Source organism: Macaca nemestrina, chromosome 8 (assembly GCF_043159975.1).
Source record: "Macaca nemestrina isolate mMacNem1 chromosome 8, mMacNem.hap1, whole genome shotgun sequence".
NCBI lineage: Eukaryota > Metazoa > Chordata > Mammalia > Primates > Cercopithecidae > Macaca > Macaca nemestrina.
The window spans coordinates 126,387,404-126,404,918 of NC_092132.1; the positions used below are offsets into that span (position 1 = coordinate 126,387,404).

Here is a 17,515-nt window from a genome sequence, read left to right on the forward strand (position 1 = left end):
GAGCAGGAATTCACCTGGGAGAAGAAGGGAAGGGCATCCCACATGTGCTAAAATGCTCAAGAGTTCAATAGGATACCCTGCTTTGGAGAACTGTAAAGAGTGTGAGATGGTGTGAAAGTGGGCTGCAGAGAGGAGGAAGGGAGAGGGAAAGAGGTCTACCTAAGACTCAGAATCTCACACTTAATAGGGGCTCTCACCCCATTCACCCAGCACCCGCCAAATACAGAAGCCGTTTAGTCAGTTAATATCTGCAAACCAAACTAAGAGTAACTGATGATGGTGATTTTAATTTGGGGTTAATGTGTAAATGAGACATAGTTTCCCTAAATAACAGCCTGTAGGTCTAGTAGGACAGATCAGGGGTGATTTTGCATATTTCAGAAGGGCTGGTGACTCTGCTTTGGAAATACACGGCTGAGTGATCCAAACAGAAACATCAGATAACGGCAAGTAAGCACGTTGGGTGTTTCCCACTCACGTTCTTCTAATTCTTCTCTATGGGTGGAGATGAAGCAGCTCCAGGCTAGCAGATTCTACCCTATCTGGGCAGTGCCCTCTGTTCTGAGCCTCCATGGGTCGAGTTCTCCCTCTGTGTCCAAGCCCTATCTGCCAGTGGACTGGAGACCAGCTGAATCTGTCCCTTCTTCTTTCGGATGTGCCTCTCCTCTCCCTCCTGCAGACCTTCTATGCTGCAAGCTGCAAGGAGAGCCCAGGAGGGGTGTCCCCTTGGTGGAAGTTGCGCTTGGTGAGGAAGGTCCAGGGAACCAAGTCACTGCATCTCCTTCCCCAGTCAGCAGCACCCCAAAGCAACTCAAGGGAACTCTAGGAATATCTAATGTTCCATCCACCTCCCAGATTCCTGCTGAGACTTACTGGAACTAAATATCACTGGCACAGGGTTCAAGGCTTGCCCCAGTGGAGCACCGATGCCACCCAAAGCAGCGAAGCTATATAAACTCACCTTCACAGCTCTGGTCACCAGAGGCTTATTCTCATTTCAGCATGAGTTATCCTAAAGCTCTCAGGTACTATTGGTTTAGACTTTTTTTTTTCCCCCTCAAGACAGAGTCTCACTTTGTCATCCAGGCTGGAGTGCGGTGGTTCCATCTTGGCTCACTGCAACCTCTGCCTCCAAGGTTCAAGCGATTCTCCTGCCTCAGCCTCCCGAGTAGCTGGGATTACAGGCACCCACCACCACACCAGCTAATTTTTGTATTTTTGGTAGAGATGGGGTTTCACCGTGTTGGTCAGGCTGGTCTTGAACTCCTGACCTCAAGTGATTTGCCTCCCCTTGGCCTCCCAAAGAGCTGAGATTACAGGTGTGAGCCACCGTACCTGGCCTAAATATTATTGGAAATCAGTGTTCAAACACTAATCTTGTTATATTTCCATCAAGTACTGTACTAGATGTTGTGAGGGATTCAGAGATAAGTTGGAATGGGCAGAAACACCGCACAAGCAGATTGACACATCCTTAGGTTTTGCTTTCTGTATTTTCAAATTCTGCTGCCCCATCTGTCTTTGTACTTTGTCTTCATAGGCTGATTCTCCTAAGCGGAGAAGAGCAGGAGTTCACGTAAAAAGGAATGGCAGAAATGAAGGATGTTTTTGGCCAGCAACCACATCCAGGTAACACCTCTGCAGTATCTTCTAATGGAGGATATAGGAACTGATTACTGTTATAGGATAAAAGGCAAATAGGTTGGGACTATATTTAACTGTTGTCATTGTTCCTTACTCTTTTTTCAGAAGGTGCTTTCTCCTTACTCTTTATTCAGAAGGTGCTTTCTCGTGACAAGTTTAAATAGTGAATGAAGATCAGATATTTCAACAGTAACTGAAATAGCCTATTCATAATGAAGTGAACTGTTTGGCCAGTAGTTAAATAAGTGGGGCTTTTTTCTTTAAAAAAAATAATGTTCCAGGCTGGGCACGGTGGCTCACGCCTGTAATCCCAGCAATTTGGGAGGCCGAGGTGGGTGGATCACCTGAGGTCAGGAGTTCGTGACCAGCCTGACCAACATGGCGAAATCCTGTCTCTACTAAAAATACAAAAATTAGTTGGGTGTGGTGGTGCGTGCCTGTAATACCGGCTACTTGGGAGGCTGAGACAGGAGAATCGCTTGAACCCGGGAGCGGAGGTCGCAGTGAGCCAAGATTGTGCCACTACACTCCAGCCTGGGCGACAGAGTGAGACTCCATCTCGATGATAATAATAATGTTCCAGAAAGTCACCTTGAACGCTCTGAAGGTAGCCTCTCTTGCAAGACCCCTGGAACGACATTAGGCGGCTTTCCTTAGAAGGAGAGATGTAGGTGCCTTGGAGTGGCTCCTGGAAGGGTGACTCACATTGGAGTCAGTATGGGTGGCTTCGCTTCCTCAGAAGGCAGATACAGGGCCCCTGGAGCCAATGAGGGAGCCTTCCCTATAGGACGATGACAGGGATGTAACCCCCAGTTGCAGAAAACAGTCGTGTATCATATCCTTTGTGTTTTGAGGACTGAAGAGGGAACGTTTCCTCACTCCGAGGGGATGGATTTCCTTAGGGGCAAGGTGAAGCAGTGTTTCTGGGCTAGTGGGGTGATGCTAGCATCTGAAGCAAGCCTGAACAGGCATATAGGAAGAACTGCCACTTTGGGGTTCCCTCAGTTGAGCTTAGCCTTGAGGAATGGGATCGTTTTGCTCGGAAGATTTCTGGCAGTTTCTGGCAATGGTCTGAATCATGTCTGTAATCCCAGGACTCTGGGAGGCCAAGGTAGGAGGATCTCTTGAGCCCAGGAGTTCAAGACCAGCCTAGGCAACACAGCAAGACCTCATCGCTGAAAAAGAAAAAAAAAATTAGCCAGGTGTGGTGGTGAGTGCTTGTAGTTCTAGCTACCTGGGAGCTGAGGTCGGAGGATTGCTTGAGCCAAGGAGGTTGAGGCTGCAGTGAGCTGTGACCCTGCCACTGCACTCCAGCCTGGGCGACAGTGGAGACCCCGTCTCAAAAAAAAAAAAAGTTCAACAGTCAATAATGAAACCGCTTCTCAGCTCAGGCTGTGAGGGGATCAGTTTTCAAAAGTGACACCTTGTGGCAGCAGGCAGGAACAGCAGCGGTATACTACGCTTTTTGGACTGCTGCTATCCACCGCAACCGCTGGCTCCTAGGAGGATTTGATGGGGAGTGCTGGAAAGGGCAAGGAAGGGCTTGAGTGATGAACAAGAATAATAAGATCTGTGATCTAAGTTCAGACTAGTTTATTTTTGTTACAATCTAATATAAAAATACTACCCTTACATGGTATAAATCCAAGATGGAATATTTTCTCCTTTCCGGATAGTTTTGCATTTTAGAAATTGAAGAAACAGTTTTAAACCCTGCTGTATTGGACTTCCTAGCCTTTGCTTTAGTTGAGAAATAAACTTCCAAACTCTTATCAGATTCGTTGCCAGTCCTTACAATGTTGAAATAAGGGCCCTGGATGTGTGGACTTGGCCCTTGTTTTATACACATGGCTAAGAGATTAGGCAAACATTGTTTACCCAAAAGAGTTCCTGAGTTACAAAGTCTACATCCCTTTCCACTCTTTCCACAGACAGGTCGTGGACACATCCTGGAGTTCTGAGATGCTTTTTGGAGCACAGATTAAAGTGTTCTTCAGTCGGTAACTGGCCTGGGGCCTGACCAGCAGACTCTTCTTTCTTTGCCTCTTCCTCTCCAGCTCCAGCCACGGAGCCAGCAACCACTTGGTATTTTGTTCTAAGGCAGTCCTCAAACTGAGCCAGGGCGAATTCTTGAATTTGAGCTCAATCATCAGAATGTCTGAGATGGAAGGGTTGAAGTGTAACCTCTCTCAACTCTCAGTTGCGGCATGAGTGTGGAGCATGAGGTGGCAGAGATTCAGGCCTTGGCAAATAGCATGACTTGCACTAGAATATTCTACGGGGTGTGCGTTGGCTTCCATTTGTGCTGGAAGATGCAAGGTTGAACAGAGAGGGAAGGCTGCCTGAATTGTCGGGGAGTTCTGTGTCTGGAACCCAGGGGCAGAGACTGGGCCTTCTGTGTGGGCTGCCATTCTCGGGTGCCATGTGACATTTCTTCTCTGTGGTTCTTCAGGGAATGACCTCAGAATGCCATACTCAGTTTTGGAGCCTCATGTCCTCCCTGTGATTCTTGGGGATCAACTCTTTCGGTTCACCTCATGGCCATTTTCTAAGGCATGGGCCAGCCCCAGGAGCCCTGGGTTAGAACCATTTTCAACAACCTTCACCCCAAAGATCCCCCTCTTGCCCCTTTCTAGCCAGGTAAACATGACCAAGGGGTGTTTTCTAAAATCTATCTAAAACACAACATTTTGGTTATACCCCTTCTTTAGGATTATGGGCCGAACCAGCCCTTCACTTCATAACCAAGGGAAACCACTTAAGTGAATGAATCTCCACAGAGCTACAAAGATCTGCTTCTAGGTGATTTCTGTTCTTGCTTATATAAGGAAGCAGCTGCTGATGTCTTCAAGCGAAGAAAGGAAAAAAATTCCCCAAATTTTTAAGGATCTCTGAAGGGCATCCATCCAAACTCTTGTAATGCATGTGTATTTTGTTGTTGTTGTTGTTGTCAGTTCTCTCATTTTCCAGATGAATAAATTCAGGCTCAAGAAGATGTGATTTTTCCTGGTCACATGGCTCCTGTTTTCCTTTGCATTCTGCTTCTAGTTGATTTCTTTTTCTTCTCTTTTCTTTTCTTTTTTTTTTTTTTTGAGACGGAGTCTTGCTCTGTCGCCCAGGCTGGAGTGCGGTGGCGCGATCTCGGCTCACTACAAACTCCGCCTCCGGGATTCATGCCATTCTCCTGCCTCAGCCTCCTGAGTAGCTGGGATTACAGGTGCCCGCCACCATGCCCGGGTAATTTTTTGTATTTTTAGTAGAGATGGGGTTTCACCTTGTTAGCCAGGATGGTCTCCATCTCCTGACCTCGTGATCCACCTGCCTCAGCCTCCCAAAGACCTGGGATTACAGGCGTGAGCCACTGCACCAGGCCGATTTCTTTCCTAGTCTGAAAAGACCTCCCAGAGGCCTTTCCTCACCGCACACTTAACCCTGTCTTCAACTTTTCTCTACACAGTTGGTTGATTTCCTAAAACTTGGCATTTGGTGAAGAATGTCTAGCCACTTTGGCTTCTGAGGAGTTGCAAATAGAAACTTTTTATCTGGGGAGATAGATTGGACTCTACATTTTGGAACTAAATGCAGACAGTCTTGTGACTCTGGGAAGTAGGAACCAAACTGGAATGATCCAACAGTGTTTTTTCCCAAATAAGTTTATGGGCAGACAGAGCTGGAAGCAGTTCCTCTTTTTATATATATATATATATATATACACACACACACACACACACACACACATACACACACACACACACACACACGCACACACACACACATATATATTTGAGACAGGGTCTTGCTGTGTCACCCAGGTTGGAGTGCAGTGGCAAAATCATAGCCCACTGCAGCCTACAACTCCTGGGCTCAAGTGACCCTCCCACCTCAGCCTCCTGAGTAGCTAGGACTACAGGTGCGCACCACCACACCTGGCTAATCCAAAAAATTTTGTGTTTTTGGTAAGTTCGAGACCAGCCTGGGCAACATGGTGAAACACTGTCTCTACAAAAATTTGCCAGGTGTGATGGTATGTGCCTATAGTCCCAGCTACTCTAGAGGCTGAGGTGAATACCATGCCCCAACACCTATAATCTTATATATCCTCTGTTTATCTCTAGTTGAAGATGATTTATATAAAGAACCAATGAGAAAAAGAAGGAAATCAGATCGAGACCAGCGTTTCCGAGCATTTCCCTCTGTGGAGCAGAGCGCTCTTAAGGAATGTGAGTGTCCTGAAACTGTTGTTTTAACATGGTTCTGTTCTGTTCCAAGTATGTTAAAATGGTCAAAGGAAAAGGAAGTTAAATTCTGAAGCTGGATGAAACATCTTGAAATGAACCTGTTTTGGAAAGAGAGGGCTGGAAGTTTCTGCAGCAGTATGCAGTTAGGCAATTTGTCTCCAGGCATCTCTGGACAGGAGGGTTGTTATCAAAATAACTTCTTCCTGCTTAGAACAAAGCCTGTGAAGATGATTAGGTTGGTGCTTCAGTGGGTGTCAACATGGTGTCCTTGCACTTTTTTTTTCTTTTTATGACCACAGGAGGGAAGAATCTAGAATGGGCTGAAGCCCATGGCAAAGCATACCATAACTTCTGTTACCAGAGTTTCAGAGCAGCCTGGCTCTTTGGAGATTTTCAGAACCAATGATCGCTATCTCCAGTGAGCCACCATCCCTAGTGTGAGATAACCTGCTATCTTGTTTAATCGGCTTTTCATTTCATTTTTTTTTTCCTTCTCTGCGATGTTCAGCAGACACCTCCTTTGGAGACCTAGTACTTTATCCCTGCCAGGTACCTACAGGTGACCTCTCTCTGTTAATTCCAGATGAAAAATTGGAATCACGGACCAGAAGAGTTTTGAGCAACACTTATCAGAAACTTATTCAGTCTGTCTTCCTGGACGATAGCATCCCTAATGGAGTCAAATATCTCATGTGAGTCTGAAATCTGCAACCCTGAAATCTTATGTCAGTGTCTTTCCTTAGGTTATTATAGGTGCTTTCCCCCAACAAGGACAGGGACTATTTAATTAGAAACTAAGAAAGAAGGATACAAATTTCTGTTGCTATGGGATAGTTGCCATTCATTGAGCTGTCACCGTTAGGTAATCTGCTAAGTGCTTTATATATATACATATGTGTGTGTGTGTGTGTGTGTATATATATATATATGAAATATAATTTAATCCATCCAACACTCCTATAAAGTAGGAACTATTATGATTACTTCCATTTTACTGAAAGTAAGGCTCAGAGAGGCCCAGACTTGAATGAAGTCACACCAGTGGTCAGTGAGAGGGTCCAGAGTTCACGCCAGGCTGCGTGGCTCTGAGCTCATGTCCCCAACTATTTGTACTCTGCTGACTTGAAGGACTTGAGTGGTGCCGAGGCTGTAACTTCTCCTGTTCAGTAAGACTCTGTGTTGCTCCTAACACTATTAATACTTCACCTCTGTATACACTGTATTTCCAGGGTCAAGAATATGAAATTTCTGTCCAGGTGCAGTGGCTGACACCTGTAATCTCAGCACTTTGGGAGGCTGAGGCAGGTGGACCACTTGAGACCAGCCTGAGCAATATGGCAAAACCCTGTCTCTACACAAAATACAAAAAAATTAGTCAGGTGTCATGGGGCACGCCTGTAGTTCCGGCTACTTCAGAGGCTGAGGCGAGAGAGTTTCTTGAGCCCAGGAGATTGAGGCTTCTGTGAGCCATGATTGCATTACTGCAATCCAGTCTAGGTGACAAAGCGAGACCCTGTCTCAGACACATAAACAAACAAACAAAGAATATGTGATTTCCAGTGAATACAAATAAACATGCCTCACATCTATATAGACATTATTGGGATTGCGTGGCATTATCATTACCAAATATTTTTGCATAATCTCATTTGATCCCCAGGCCAGCTCTGTGTAGCAAATAGAGATTGATATTCTCCATTGACAGAAGAGAGAACAGAGACTCAGAAGATTTTAGTGACGTGCCCAGGATTAGAATTCAGTTCCTTTGCATTCTGTTTCAATGCTCTTCACTCTAAACTTTGATGATCATGACAATGTACATTTTAAAATTCACCCAGAAATAGGCTCCTTGTCTTGATTGAAAAGCCGACAGTAGACCCAATCTACATTGGATTATTTGGAAGCACCGGGGCTGGGAAGAGCTCCCTGATCAATGCCATCATCCAGCAAGCCATGTTTCTACCGGTGTCTGGAGAAAGCATATGTACTTCCTGCATTGTACAAGTGAGCTCCGGCTGCTGTGCCCAGTATGAGGCCAAAATCCACCTTCTGTCTGACCAGGTAAGTGTTCCCTTCCTCCCTCCTTCCGTTCCTTCCTTCTTTTTCTCCCTCCCTCCCTCCCTCCCTCCCTCCCTCCCTTCCTTCCTTCCTTCCTTCCTTCCTTCCTTCCTTCCTTCCTTCCTTCCTTCCTTCCTTCCTTCCTTCCTTCCTTTTTTCCTTCCTTCCTTCCTCTTCCCTCCATCTTTCCCTCCTTTCTTTCTTGTTTCCCTTCCTTTTGTTCTTCCTTTTCTTTCTTTCCTTCTCACTATCTCTCAGAGATAACATTATATTCCTTGCAAATATAGCTCGTGCCTTTGTTTAATGAAAAGAGCCCATCCCAGGAGAAAGTTCAATCAAGTGAGCTGGGGGTGTCTAGCCTGGTCCTTGCATTGTTATGAGACTTTGGGCAAGCCATTTCCCTCTTCGAGACCCCAGATAGATGACCTAGATTTTCTGAATATGCAGCCCCCTGGACCTTCACAGGGGGCAGTGGGTGCCTCTGTTTGTCGGTGTTCTCTGTGTCTGTGTCAAGAGGGGCTTGGCCCTACTCTGCCTTGGCAGGAGTGGAGGGAGGAGCTGAAGAACCTGACTAAACTCCTGCACAGGACGGAGGAGCTGGGCAGAGAAGAGGCAGATGCATGGAACAGGGATGAGGCAGTGGAGGAAGCCACCTGGAAGCTACAAATGATTTATGGAAATGGGGCAGAAAGTAAGAACTATGAGGAGTTACTGAGGGCAAAGCCCAAAAGGAAGATCCCCACCTCCAGAGTCATCACCCTCAAGGCGGAAGAGGTAGCGTCAAGTTCGTTTTTTCCTTCATTTCATTCTGGGTCTGCTGTCTAACAGTTGAATCTGTTTCAGGGGACGGGCTCGTGGTACAGTGTTTGTGTGAAATAAGAAATAAGTTGCTACCCAAGTCAGAAGTATCCATAGCCCAAGTTATCCTCATTATTTATGGCTATCAAATGGGAAATTTTAGTATGTGAATGGAGGAGCTCTTGTGCACAAAAGAAGACTATTTACAGTTATTTGAGAATAATTAGGGATAGTTTGGGCTGCCAGTGATTTTTGAAGAAGACTTATAGTGGCTTAAACAAACAGGGATTTATTCTTTTTCTCATGTAAGAGGTTTGGGGGCAATAGGGGTGGGGTTGGTTTAGTGGCTCAGCAATGTCAAGATCAGCATCTCTGGTTCCCTTGGCCTTCCGTCGACCCCATTGTCATGAGATGGCTCCCGAGGTGCTAGACTTCATGCTAGCCTCCTGGAAGGAAGAAGTGGAGAAAAAGTTGGCATCAGCCACATCTCCCCTTTCATGAGAAAGTAAAAACTTTCCCAGAAATACCTCTGACAAATTTCTGTGTAGATTTCAGAGTTCAGAACTGAGCCACATGGCCCTTCTTGGCTGAAAGGGGGTCCAGAAAAAGTGAAAAGCAGACTTGTCATGATTTGCTTAGACCAGTCTCACTCCACTGCCTTTCCAATCAGACAGAAAATCAGGATTCTGCTGGCATAAAGGAGGAACAGGATGGACATTGGATAGGCAACTAGTAGTATTCTTGCTTTTATAAACAATGTTTATTTTAAGTTAAAATTCAATTTCTAAATTAAAATAAAAAATTTGTGGAATCACCATTCAATTTAGGAAAGCTATCCATTTAAAAACCTAGTTTTTCTTGTATCTCTCACCTTTAAATACACCTTTAAAATATTGCTATTCTATTTATAAATCTAGTGACTGTTGGTAAAATGGGTACAATTTTTATACGTGTCCTAAAGTTTAATGTTCAATTATGTCCTGATTAACAAAGCAAACCTTCCTTAAATATTCCATGATACTTACATAATTAATCACATTTCCTTAGGCTTTTTGCATACGGTTAAAGTTCAGTATATTTGAGTCTCTTAAAATGTTTAAATACTTGACTAGGCACACTTAAAAATCAAATGAATGAAACCTTTTCAAAGCACTTTGCTATCTCTTGTATATCTGGAAAATCAGACATAGTGCCCATTTCTTATAGTTTTAAGATGAATATTACTATTAAAATGATTATACTTCTAATATCCAAAACATAAACTGAGCATGTCTGAGAAACACAATGATTACAAAACTAGTGACTTTATCTGAATACACACAGCTTACACAAGGATATCAATGTCTTCAACTCTATATTTAGAAATACTCCTTCCCAGCATCATACATTTACCCACGGAAACAAGGTGAACAGAATTACCATCTCAATGAGTGAGCTTACAAATTCAGGCTTTCCACTGGAGATCCTAGAATCCGAGTTTGCCTTCTATAATGATGTTTGCCTGGAACCAGTTTATTGGGCTTAGCCCTCTAGTAGAAAGAGACTTTTCAAGCCCATGCCTTTTCCTGGACTTCTCTCTTACGGTATCTGCTCTATTTTAAAATCACAATATCTTAAAGAACTTTTATTATCTCCTCTTTCGCTGTTTATCATTTGGTTGAAATTGATGAAATCTCTTACTCCTTACCCAGACTGCAACAAATCCAGCGATTTAATTTAAACTCTCTTAAGAATTGACATTCTTATCTTTCTTTCAGGACTATTCTATAGAAATTTGTTTAACAATGACCACCATACATCCCAAATCCTCTGTCCTCTGAAGTACCCCAGTTGAGATTTACTGTCATAGTTGCTGGCATGGATGTGTCATTGTCCCAAGACATGTTTAAGCAGAAACTGTGGTTTAAGAACTATTTCCTCTCTCACCCACCATCATTAAAATATCCTAGAAATGCCCACATATCAAGGTATTTTTTGTAATGGGAAGATAAATTTTAAAAACTGTTTTTAAGATCCATTTTCAGGTCAATTTTCAATTTGGAAAATATGGTTACCATATCACTGTTAATTTTCTATAGTCATTGCTAGCTTTCTGATAATGAAAATGTTAATTACATATTACCTTAATTTCAGAATTGAATGCAGTTTAGAAGATAAACCTATTATTCAGCAATGCTATAACTTCCCTAACATCACATTTTAGCTGACTTTGTTTTTTTTTTTCATCTGTAAGGTAAGGAGCTTGAACTTCCTCATCTCCAGGGTCCTTCCTGGCTCTCAGGTTCTAGGTCCTACAGACCTGATTTCAGGCCTTCTGTCGGATGCAATTCTTACCCTTACTAAGCATACTTACCATGAACCTGCATCACAGCCAACCAGGATAAACAGAGCTGGGAACATGGCTGGCGTGTGTGATTCTGTCCTTCTTCTTCAGGCAGAAGAGCTGTCCATCAAGCTGGACCCCTACATCCGCACACAGAGGAGAGACTGGGATGGAGAGGCCACTGAGATGCACATCTGGCCCTTGATCAAACATGTGGAAGTGACTCTTCCCAAATCTGACCTGATCCCAGAAGGGGTCGTGCTGGTGGACATCCCAGGCACAGGCGACTTCAACAGCAAGAGGGATGAGATGTGGAAAAAGGTGACTGTCTTTCATAGGCTTAGTTCTCTCTTCCCTCAACTCCTCTACCCTTTCTCAAGCGACAAAGAATGCTCTGCTTTCAACTTCAGGGATTTTATGAGCTCATTGGAATTAAATTCTTCTAATTTCTATGTTCTAAGTCTCAGGGCCCTGGCAGGATATGGTGGCCAGAGAAAGTAGGGAGGGAGGAATTATAGGACGTGACTGTTGGAGCCGGGACAAGTGTGTGTGAGGTATGAGAAAGATCAGCAATAGAGTGGCTTAAGAGGAATCAGAGTGACCAAGGACAGAGTGGAACTGGGAGGCCAAGTGTTGGGGACAAAGCAGAGAAGCTGCAGCCAGTCACCCAGAACCCAAGAGACTGCAACTGTGTTGACTGTAAGCAGCATCAGCACAGAGCTGGAGGGCTGAGGAAGCTGGTGTGGCCGGGGCAGGGTGAGTCTTCCTGGGTGAATGGGAGAAGGAGCATGGGGTCGGTGGAGGAGGGAGACTATGGAAGACATGCCTGGAGAAGTTCCAGGTCTTTAGTATTACTGCTCCAGAGTTTGGCTTCCTGGGAAAACTTGCAGGAAGAGAGGGACTGGGGCATGTGATTGAGAAAGGGCACGGTAACAGAGGCACTCTGGAGCAGAGGGTGGGAGGAACACAGAAGCCCAGGAGCTGGAAGGGGACTGGGAGCGAGGACCCGCATCAGTGAGTTGTGAGCAGCACAGCGGCTGCTGAAGAATTCAGTTCTTTAAACTCCACAGGTTTGTTTAGATGAATGACTATGCGCCAGGGGAGCTTGCTGACCACGGCTTCCAGTCACAATCTAGAGCAAGCTCTAGCCTCTGCCCTGATTGTACAGATGAAGACATGAAGGCTCAGAGAGGGGAAGTCACTTGTCCAGGACCACACAGCCTTGAACTGGAGAGCAGGTTTCTTAACTTCCCTGCTGGGGCTCTGTCTACCCCACCTCCCCCAGGGCACACTGTACTTTATCCACCTCCTGTAGGAGGAAGGCAGTCTCTGTGTCCTTCCCCTTGGTCGGTGGCTCAGGCCTGGCCTTGTTAGCCTTAGTTTCTGTAAGACCTCGGGTCCTAGGGTGGAAGTCGTGAACCTTGGCTAGTTCCAGGCCTGGCCAAGAGAGCAACAGCCCAGGAAGGCTGCCAGGGCCTCTCCCTGGACAGAGCCGCGGCTGCAGCCAGTTCAGATACACTGGGCAGCTTATCAAAGCCGGCAGCTCTGGCTCAGAAAATGTGCTCTGAAGAGGTCAGGCTGAAGCGAGGGATGGTTCCCAGCGTGCTCTGCCTGGCCCAGCTCTCCTGCATTCTTGTGGGTTTTTTTGACCTCCTCTCACAAGAAGTTACTCAAGACCCCACTCTTTGCAGGGAGAACAAGACAGTCGCCCTCCCTATGTCTGTCAGGCTGCCAGCCTTGCCTTCCCTAAAACCCATTATGAATTCAGATGTCCCTGAATCTGATCTGCCACTTAGAAGTCATGTGACTTGAGGCATGTCTCTGAAGCCCTCTGAGTCCCATTCTCATCGCGGGGGCCTGGGGAGATGCAGGTGGCGGTGGTGGGGTGCCATCTCATCTACTCCTACGTCTGGCAGTTCTGGTTTTATAGAAAAACTTTTTTGTATCTTCTGCGACACTAACTTTACCAAACCCTGGCAGTGGGGAGCTTTGTGTGGGGTCTGAAATTTAACCACTCCACCCTTTATGGTTGCTGTCCTTTTCTCATGTTAGTGAACACTAAGCACCTGTGGCTTACCAGGACCAGGGGGAATATGAAGGTGATGGGGACCCTGCCCTTGAGGAGCACCCAGCCTGGCATCCTTATGGCCTTCCACTGGCTGGACCGTTCTCTGCCCACTGTTGACACTGCAGAGCTGGAACCTGCTTCTACTTTTGTTTTGTTTTGTTTTGTTTTGTTTGTGACAGCATCTTGCTCTGTTGCCCAGACTGAAGTGCAGTGGCACAATCATGGTTCACTGCCACCTCGACTTCCTGGGCTTGAACAATCCTGCTGTCCCAGCCTCCCGAGGATCTGGGCTACAGGTGCCCACCACCACACTTGGCTATTTTTTTTTTTTTTTTTTTTTTTTTGTAGAGATGAGATTTTACCATATTGCCCAGGTTGGCCTTGAACTCCTGAGCTCAAGTGATCTGCCTGCTTTAGCCTCCTGAAGTGTTGGGATTACAGATGTGAGCACCACATCTGGCCCAGAGCCCAAAGCTTTTCTAAGTTGATTATAGTTTGGGAAGCAAAAGGACTGTAATGGTTTTTATTTTCTTGCCTAAGTCAAAGTCCATTCACGTATAAAGGAGAGACAGGATCCATCGTCGTGTGGCCCTATACGAGTCTCTTTACCACTTGGGCCTCATTTACTTCCCTATAATCCAAGGGATTTGCCTAACTCGAGAAACTGATGCTTTTTAAGCAATGATTTATGGAGCCAAAAGGTTCATGGACAGAGGGTAGAGGGTATTATGCAGATGGTGGTTCTGGGTCCTCCACTCCCAATTCAACCACAACAGTTCTGCTTTTTAAAAATCAAGTTTATGTGTTGGAATTCTAACTAAGATTTCATTTGAAAAAGTCTCCCCTGCCAAAAGCAAGCTGAAACCCACTGCCCTGGATCAAGGTTTCTCAACCTCTTGACATTTTGGGCTGCCAGATAATTCTCTGTGGGATGGGGGCGGGAGTGGGACTGTCCTGGGCATTGAAGAGTGTTTAGCAGCATCCTCGGCCTTTACGTGCAAGTACCCCCCAAGTTGTCACTAGTAAAAATGTCTCCAGACATTGCCAAATACAGATACTCATTGACGTACCATAGAATTGCATCCTGATAAGCCCACTGTAAGCTGGAATCATAACCATCATTAGTCCCGATTGTCCTGGACTTAACAATCGTTCAGTAAACTCATTGTAAAGTTGAAAAGAAAAATTGTACACTGAATCATCATAAGTTGGAGACTGTTTATATCTTCTGGGGCACAAAAACTCTACCAGTTAAATACTACTGGTATAAAGCAAAATGATGATTTAATTATCAAGTCACAAACTTGTCACCCCTTCGTATGCAAAGCACTGAGGAACCACAAATGAACTCAATCCCTGAGTTGAACCACATTTTCATTTATGTAGAGGTAAGACAAGAATAACAATGCAATTAGAGAAATGTCACAAGGCTATGCATGATTATCACGTGAAAGTTGCATATTTAATAAAGCAACATTTATGTCATTAATATGTTGTTATTTCATGTTCTTTGCAACTTGTCATATGGTTTCTGGCTCCCTGCTGCCATCTGGTGGCATTGTACTAAACATGCAGGGGCAGTCAAACATCAAAATGATGCCGTCAGGTGACAGCTTGAGGGTATGTGCGCCACCAAACTTAGCTCTGGAAAAACAAGAATTTTCCCCAGGGGACAACTGAGATAAAGCAAGCCAGTGATGGATCTGGGACTGGGACTGGAGGACTGATTTAGGGAATTCTGTCAATCTCTAATGGCATAAACTACTATGAAGCCTCTCCTATGTGCTAAGCACTGGGCTTGAGGTGAGGTGGATCCCAAGAGGAAAGTTGCAGATAGTCACTTCCCATCAGGGGGCAGAGAGCAGACCTGGTGCAGTCACTGTGTCTCAGAGGCGATGCGGGAGGTAAGTCCAGGTGTTATAGGATGCAGAGACCAGCCCATGCTTGAGGGGTCCTTCACAGTCTTGAGGGACAGGTGGGGGCTAGGCAGAGACTGTGGCCAGGTAATTAACAGAACAAGGCACATATGAGAAATGGCACGTAGCTCAGTCCAGCTAGTGCACAGAGTGTGGTGGGGAGCGGTGAGGGAGAGGCTTAAGGGATACATTAGGGAATCGGTCCTCAGGAACTGTGACTCCATTCCTGTGCTGACACATGCTGTGGTCATGTTTTGCAGACTATTGACAAGTGCTCAGTGATCTGGGTGATCAGCGACATAGAGCGAGTTTCTGGGGGACGAGCCCACGAAGACCTTCTGAATGAGAGCATCAAAGCCTGCCAGCGGGGCTTCTGTAGGGACGTGGCCCTTGTGGTCACCAAGGCGGACAAACTCCACTTGCCAGAATACCTACGGTATTGTTCTGGGTTCACGGGGATGTGGGCTTCAGTCAGGGGCTTTCCTCTGTGGGTCCCGACTACAGTAGCATGGAGCTTGACTGTGTAACGTGGTTACGGGCTTCAGGAAGTGACTGTTGGGGAGGAAACAAAAGACTGGGTGACTTCCTGGGACATCAGGACCCTTGGTTGGGTTGTCTCGGGAATCTGAACTTTCCAGGGTAGCTGCTTAGTGCCAAGCTGGTGTCCCCTACACAGCTCTGGGGGTGCTACTCACATGTACCAGATGCAGATGGTACCTCCTGCACTGTGCGATTTGATGATCCCACCTGCTCCACAGATGTAGAAAGTGTAGACACCCCTGTAACTAAGAGGTACAGCCCCATAATCCTACCTGGCAGGGTACAGCTTTTTTTTTTTTTCTTTTTTCTTTTTTTGAGACGGAGTCTTGCTGTGCTGCCCAGGCTAGAGTACAGTGGCACGATCTCAGCTCACTGCAACCTCCATTTCCCGGGTTCAAGCGATTCTCCTGCCTCAGCCTCCCGAATAGCTGGGATTACAGATGCCGGCCAGTATACCTGGCTAAGTTTTGTATTTTTAGTAGAGATGGGGTTTCACCATGTTGGCCGGGGTGGTCTTGAACTCCAGACCTCAGGGGATCTGCGTGCCTTGGCCTCCGAAAGTGCTGGGATTACAGGAGTGAGCTACCGCACCCAACCCAGGGTACAGCTTTGATGTTTCAGGTTTTTGTACTCCTGAGCTTTTTAAAAATCATTAAAAATTATTTTTATTTTTATTTTAAGTGCCAGGGTACGTGTGCAGGATCCGCAGGTTTGTTACCTAGGTAAATGTGTGCCGTGGAGGTTTGCTGCACAGATCAACCCATCACCTAGGTATTAAGCCCAGCATCCCCACCCAGAGACTCCTGAGCTTTTTAACTCACTTGGAACAAGTCCTCAAAGTTTTAGAACTTTAGGCGAAGGTAGATGCGTTTTCTAAGAGCTGTATTCTAACAAATAAAAGGTAAGCATTTGTGGGCTTAATAGATGTTGATTTCCATGGAGAGCTCTGCTGTCGCTATAGCTAGGAAGACTATAATTAACTTTCTATATTGGGACAATTTTGAGAGTGAGAGGGGGTGTGATTAGTCCTTAGAGGGGATCAGCGGGCATAAACTGGGGTTTCCTGTATCCATGGGGTGTGTGCTCACGGGATGTAATGTCACGGATGCGTCTCACCTCCAACAGGAGCTCCTTTACCACCCCTCCACCATTTCCTCCACACTCACTGAAGCTTAGGTCTGACTGCCGTCTTCAGGAATTCACTTGCTGTCATGGTCTGGGTTGGAATTGCAGCTTCATTTTTTTCTCCTGCATTTCTCCTCATCTCACGCCACCAGAGAATATCTCTAGCCCTCCCTTTCCAATGCCAACATTAAAATTAACACAATTAGGCTGGGTGTGGTGGCTCACACCTGTAATCCTAGCACTTCGGGAGGCTGAGGTGGGCAGATCACAAGGTCAGGAGATCAAGACCATCCTGGCCAACATGGTGAAACCCCATCTCTACTAAAAAATATAAACTAAATTAGCCGGGCGTGGTGGTATGTGCCTGTAGTCCCAGCTACTCAGGAGGCTGAGGCAGGGGAATCGCTTGGACCTGGGATGCGGAGGTTGCAGTGAGCTGAGATCGTACCACTGCACTCCAGCCTGGGTGACAGAGCGAGATTCCATCTCAAAATAATAATAATAATAATAAAATCTAATTTATTAATAATAAGCATTTATCGAACATGGGTAGGGGCTGTGGATTCAGAGGCACATTGCCCAGTCTTTGAGCTCACCATCTAAAAGAGGGTTAAAGGTTATACATGAAGGAACAAGCCAGGTGCTATGGGAACCCAGGGTGAGAGGGCTGCATTTTTGACTGGGACAGGGAGTGAGGTCACAGAAAATGTTCCAGCTGGCCATTGAGAAATGAAGGCACTTTTTTCAAGTGGACGCTGGAGGTGGGTCAGAGGAGAGAGCATCGGGTCAAAGAAAGAGCTTATGA

At 45.8% G+C, this 17,515-nt stretch overlaps 1 protein-coding gene across 5 annotated transcripts in view; it reads left to right on the forward strand.

Annotated features, from left to right (window-relative positions):
- Positions 1-17,515, forward strand: part of LOC105481996 (nuclear GTPase, germinal center associated) — a 65,160-nt gene that overhangs the window by 14,074 nt on the left and 33,571 nt on the right. For 4 of the 5 annotated variants that reach the window (XM_011741828.3, XM_011741830.3, XM_011741826.3 and 1 more), the window contains exons 2-8: positions 1,541-1,629; positions 5,760-5,864; positions 6,466-6,574; positions 7,721-7,943; positions 8,484-8,714; positions 11,173-11,382; positions 15,306-15,481. In XM_011741828.3, the coding sequence (XP_011740130.2) occupies positions 1,587-1,629; positions 5,760-5,864; positions 6,466-6,574; positions 7,721-7,943; positions 8,484-8,714; positions 11,173-11,382; positions 15,306-15,481 (1,097 nt within the window). In that variant the 5' untranslated portion in view covers positions 1,541-1,586. Of the gene's footprint in view, positions 1-1,540; positions 1,630-4,746; positions 4,882-5,759; positions 5,865-6,465; positions 6,575-7,720; positions 7,944-8,483; positions 8,715-11,172; positions 11,383-15,305; positions 15,482-17,515 lie in introns of those variants that run through there. The other variant, XM_071068461.1, reaches the window with a different exon arrangement.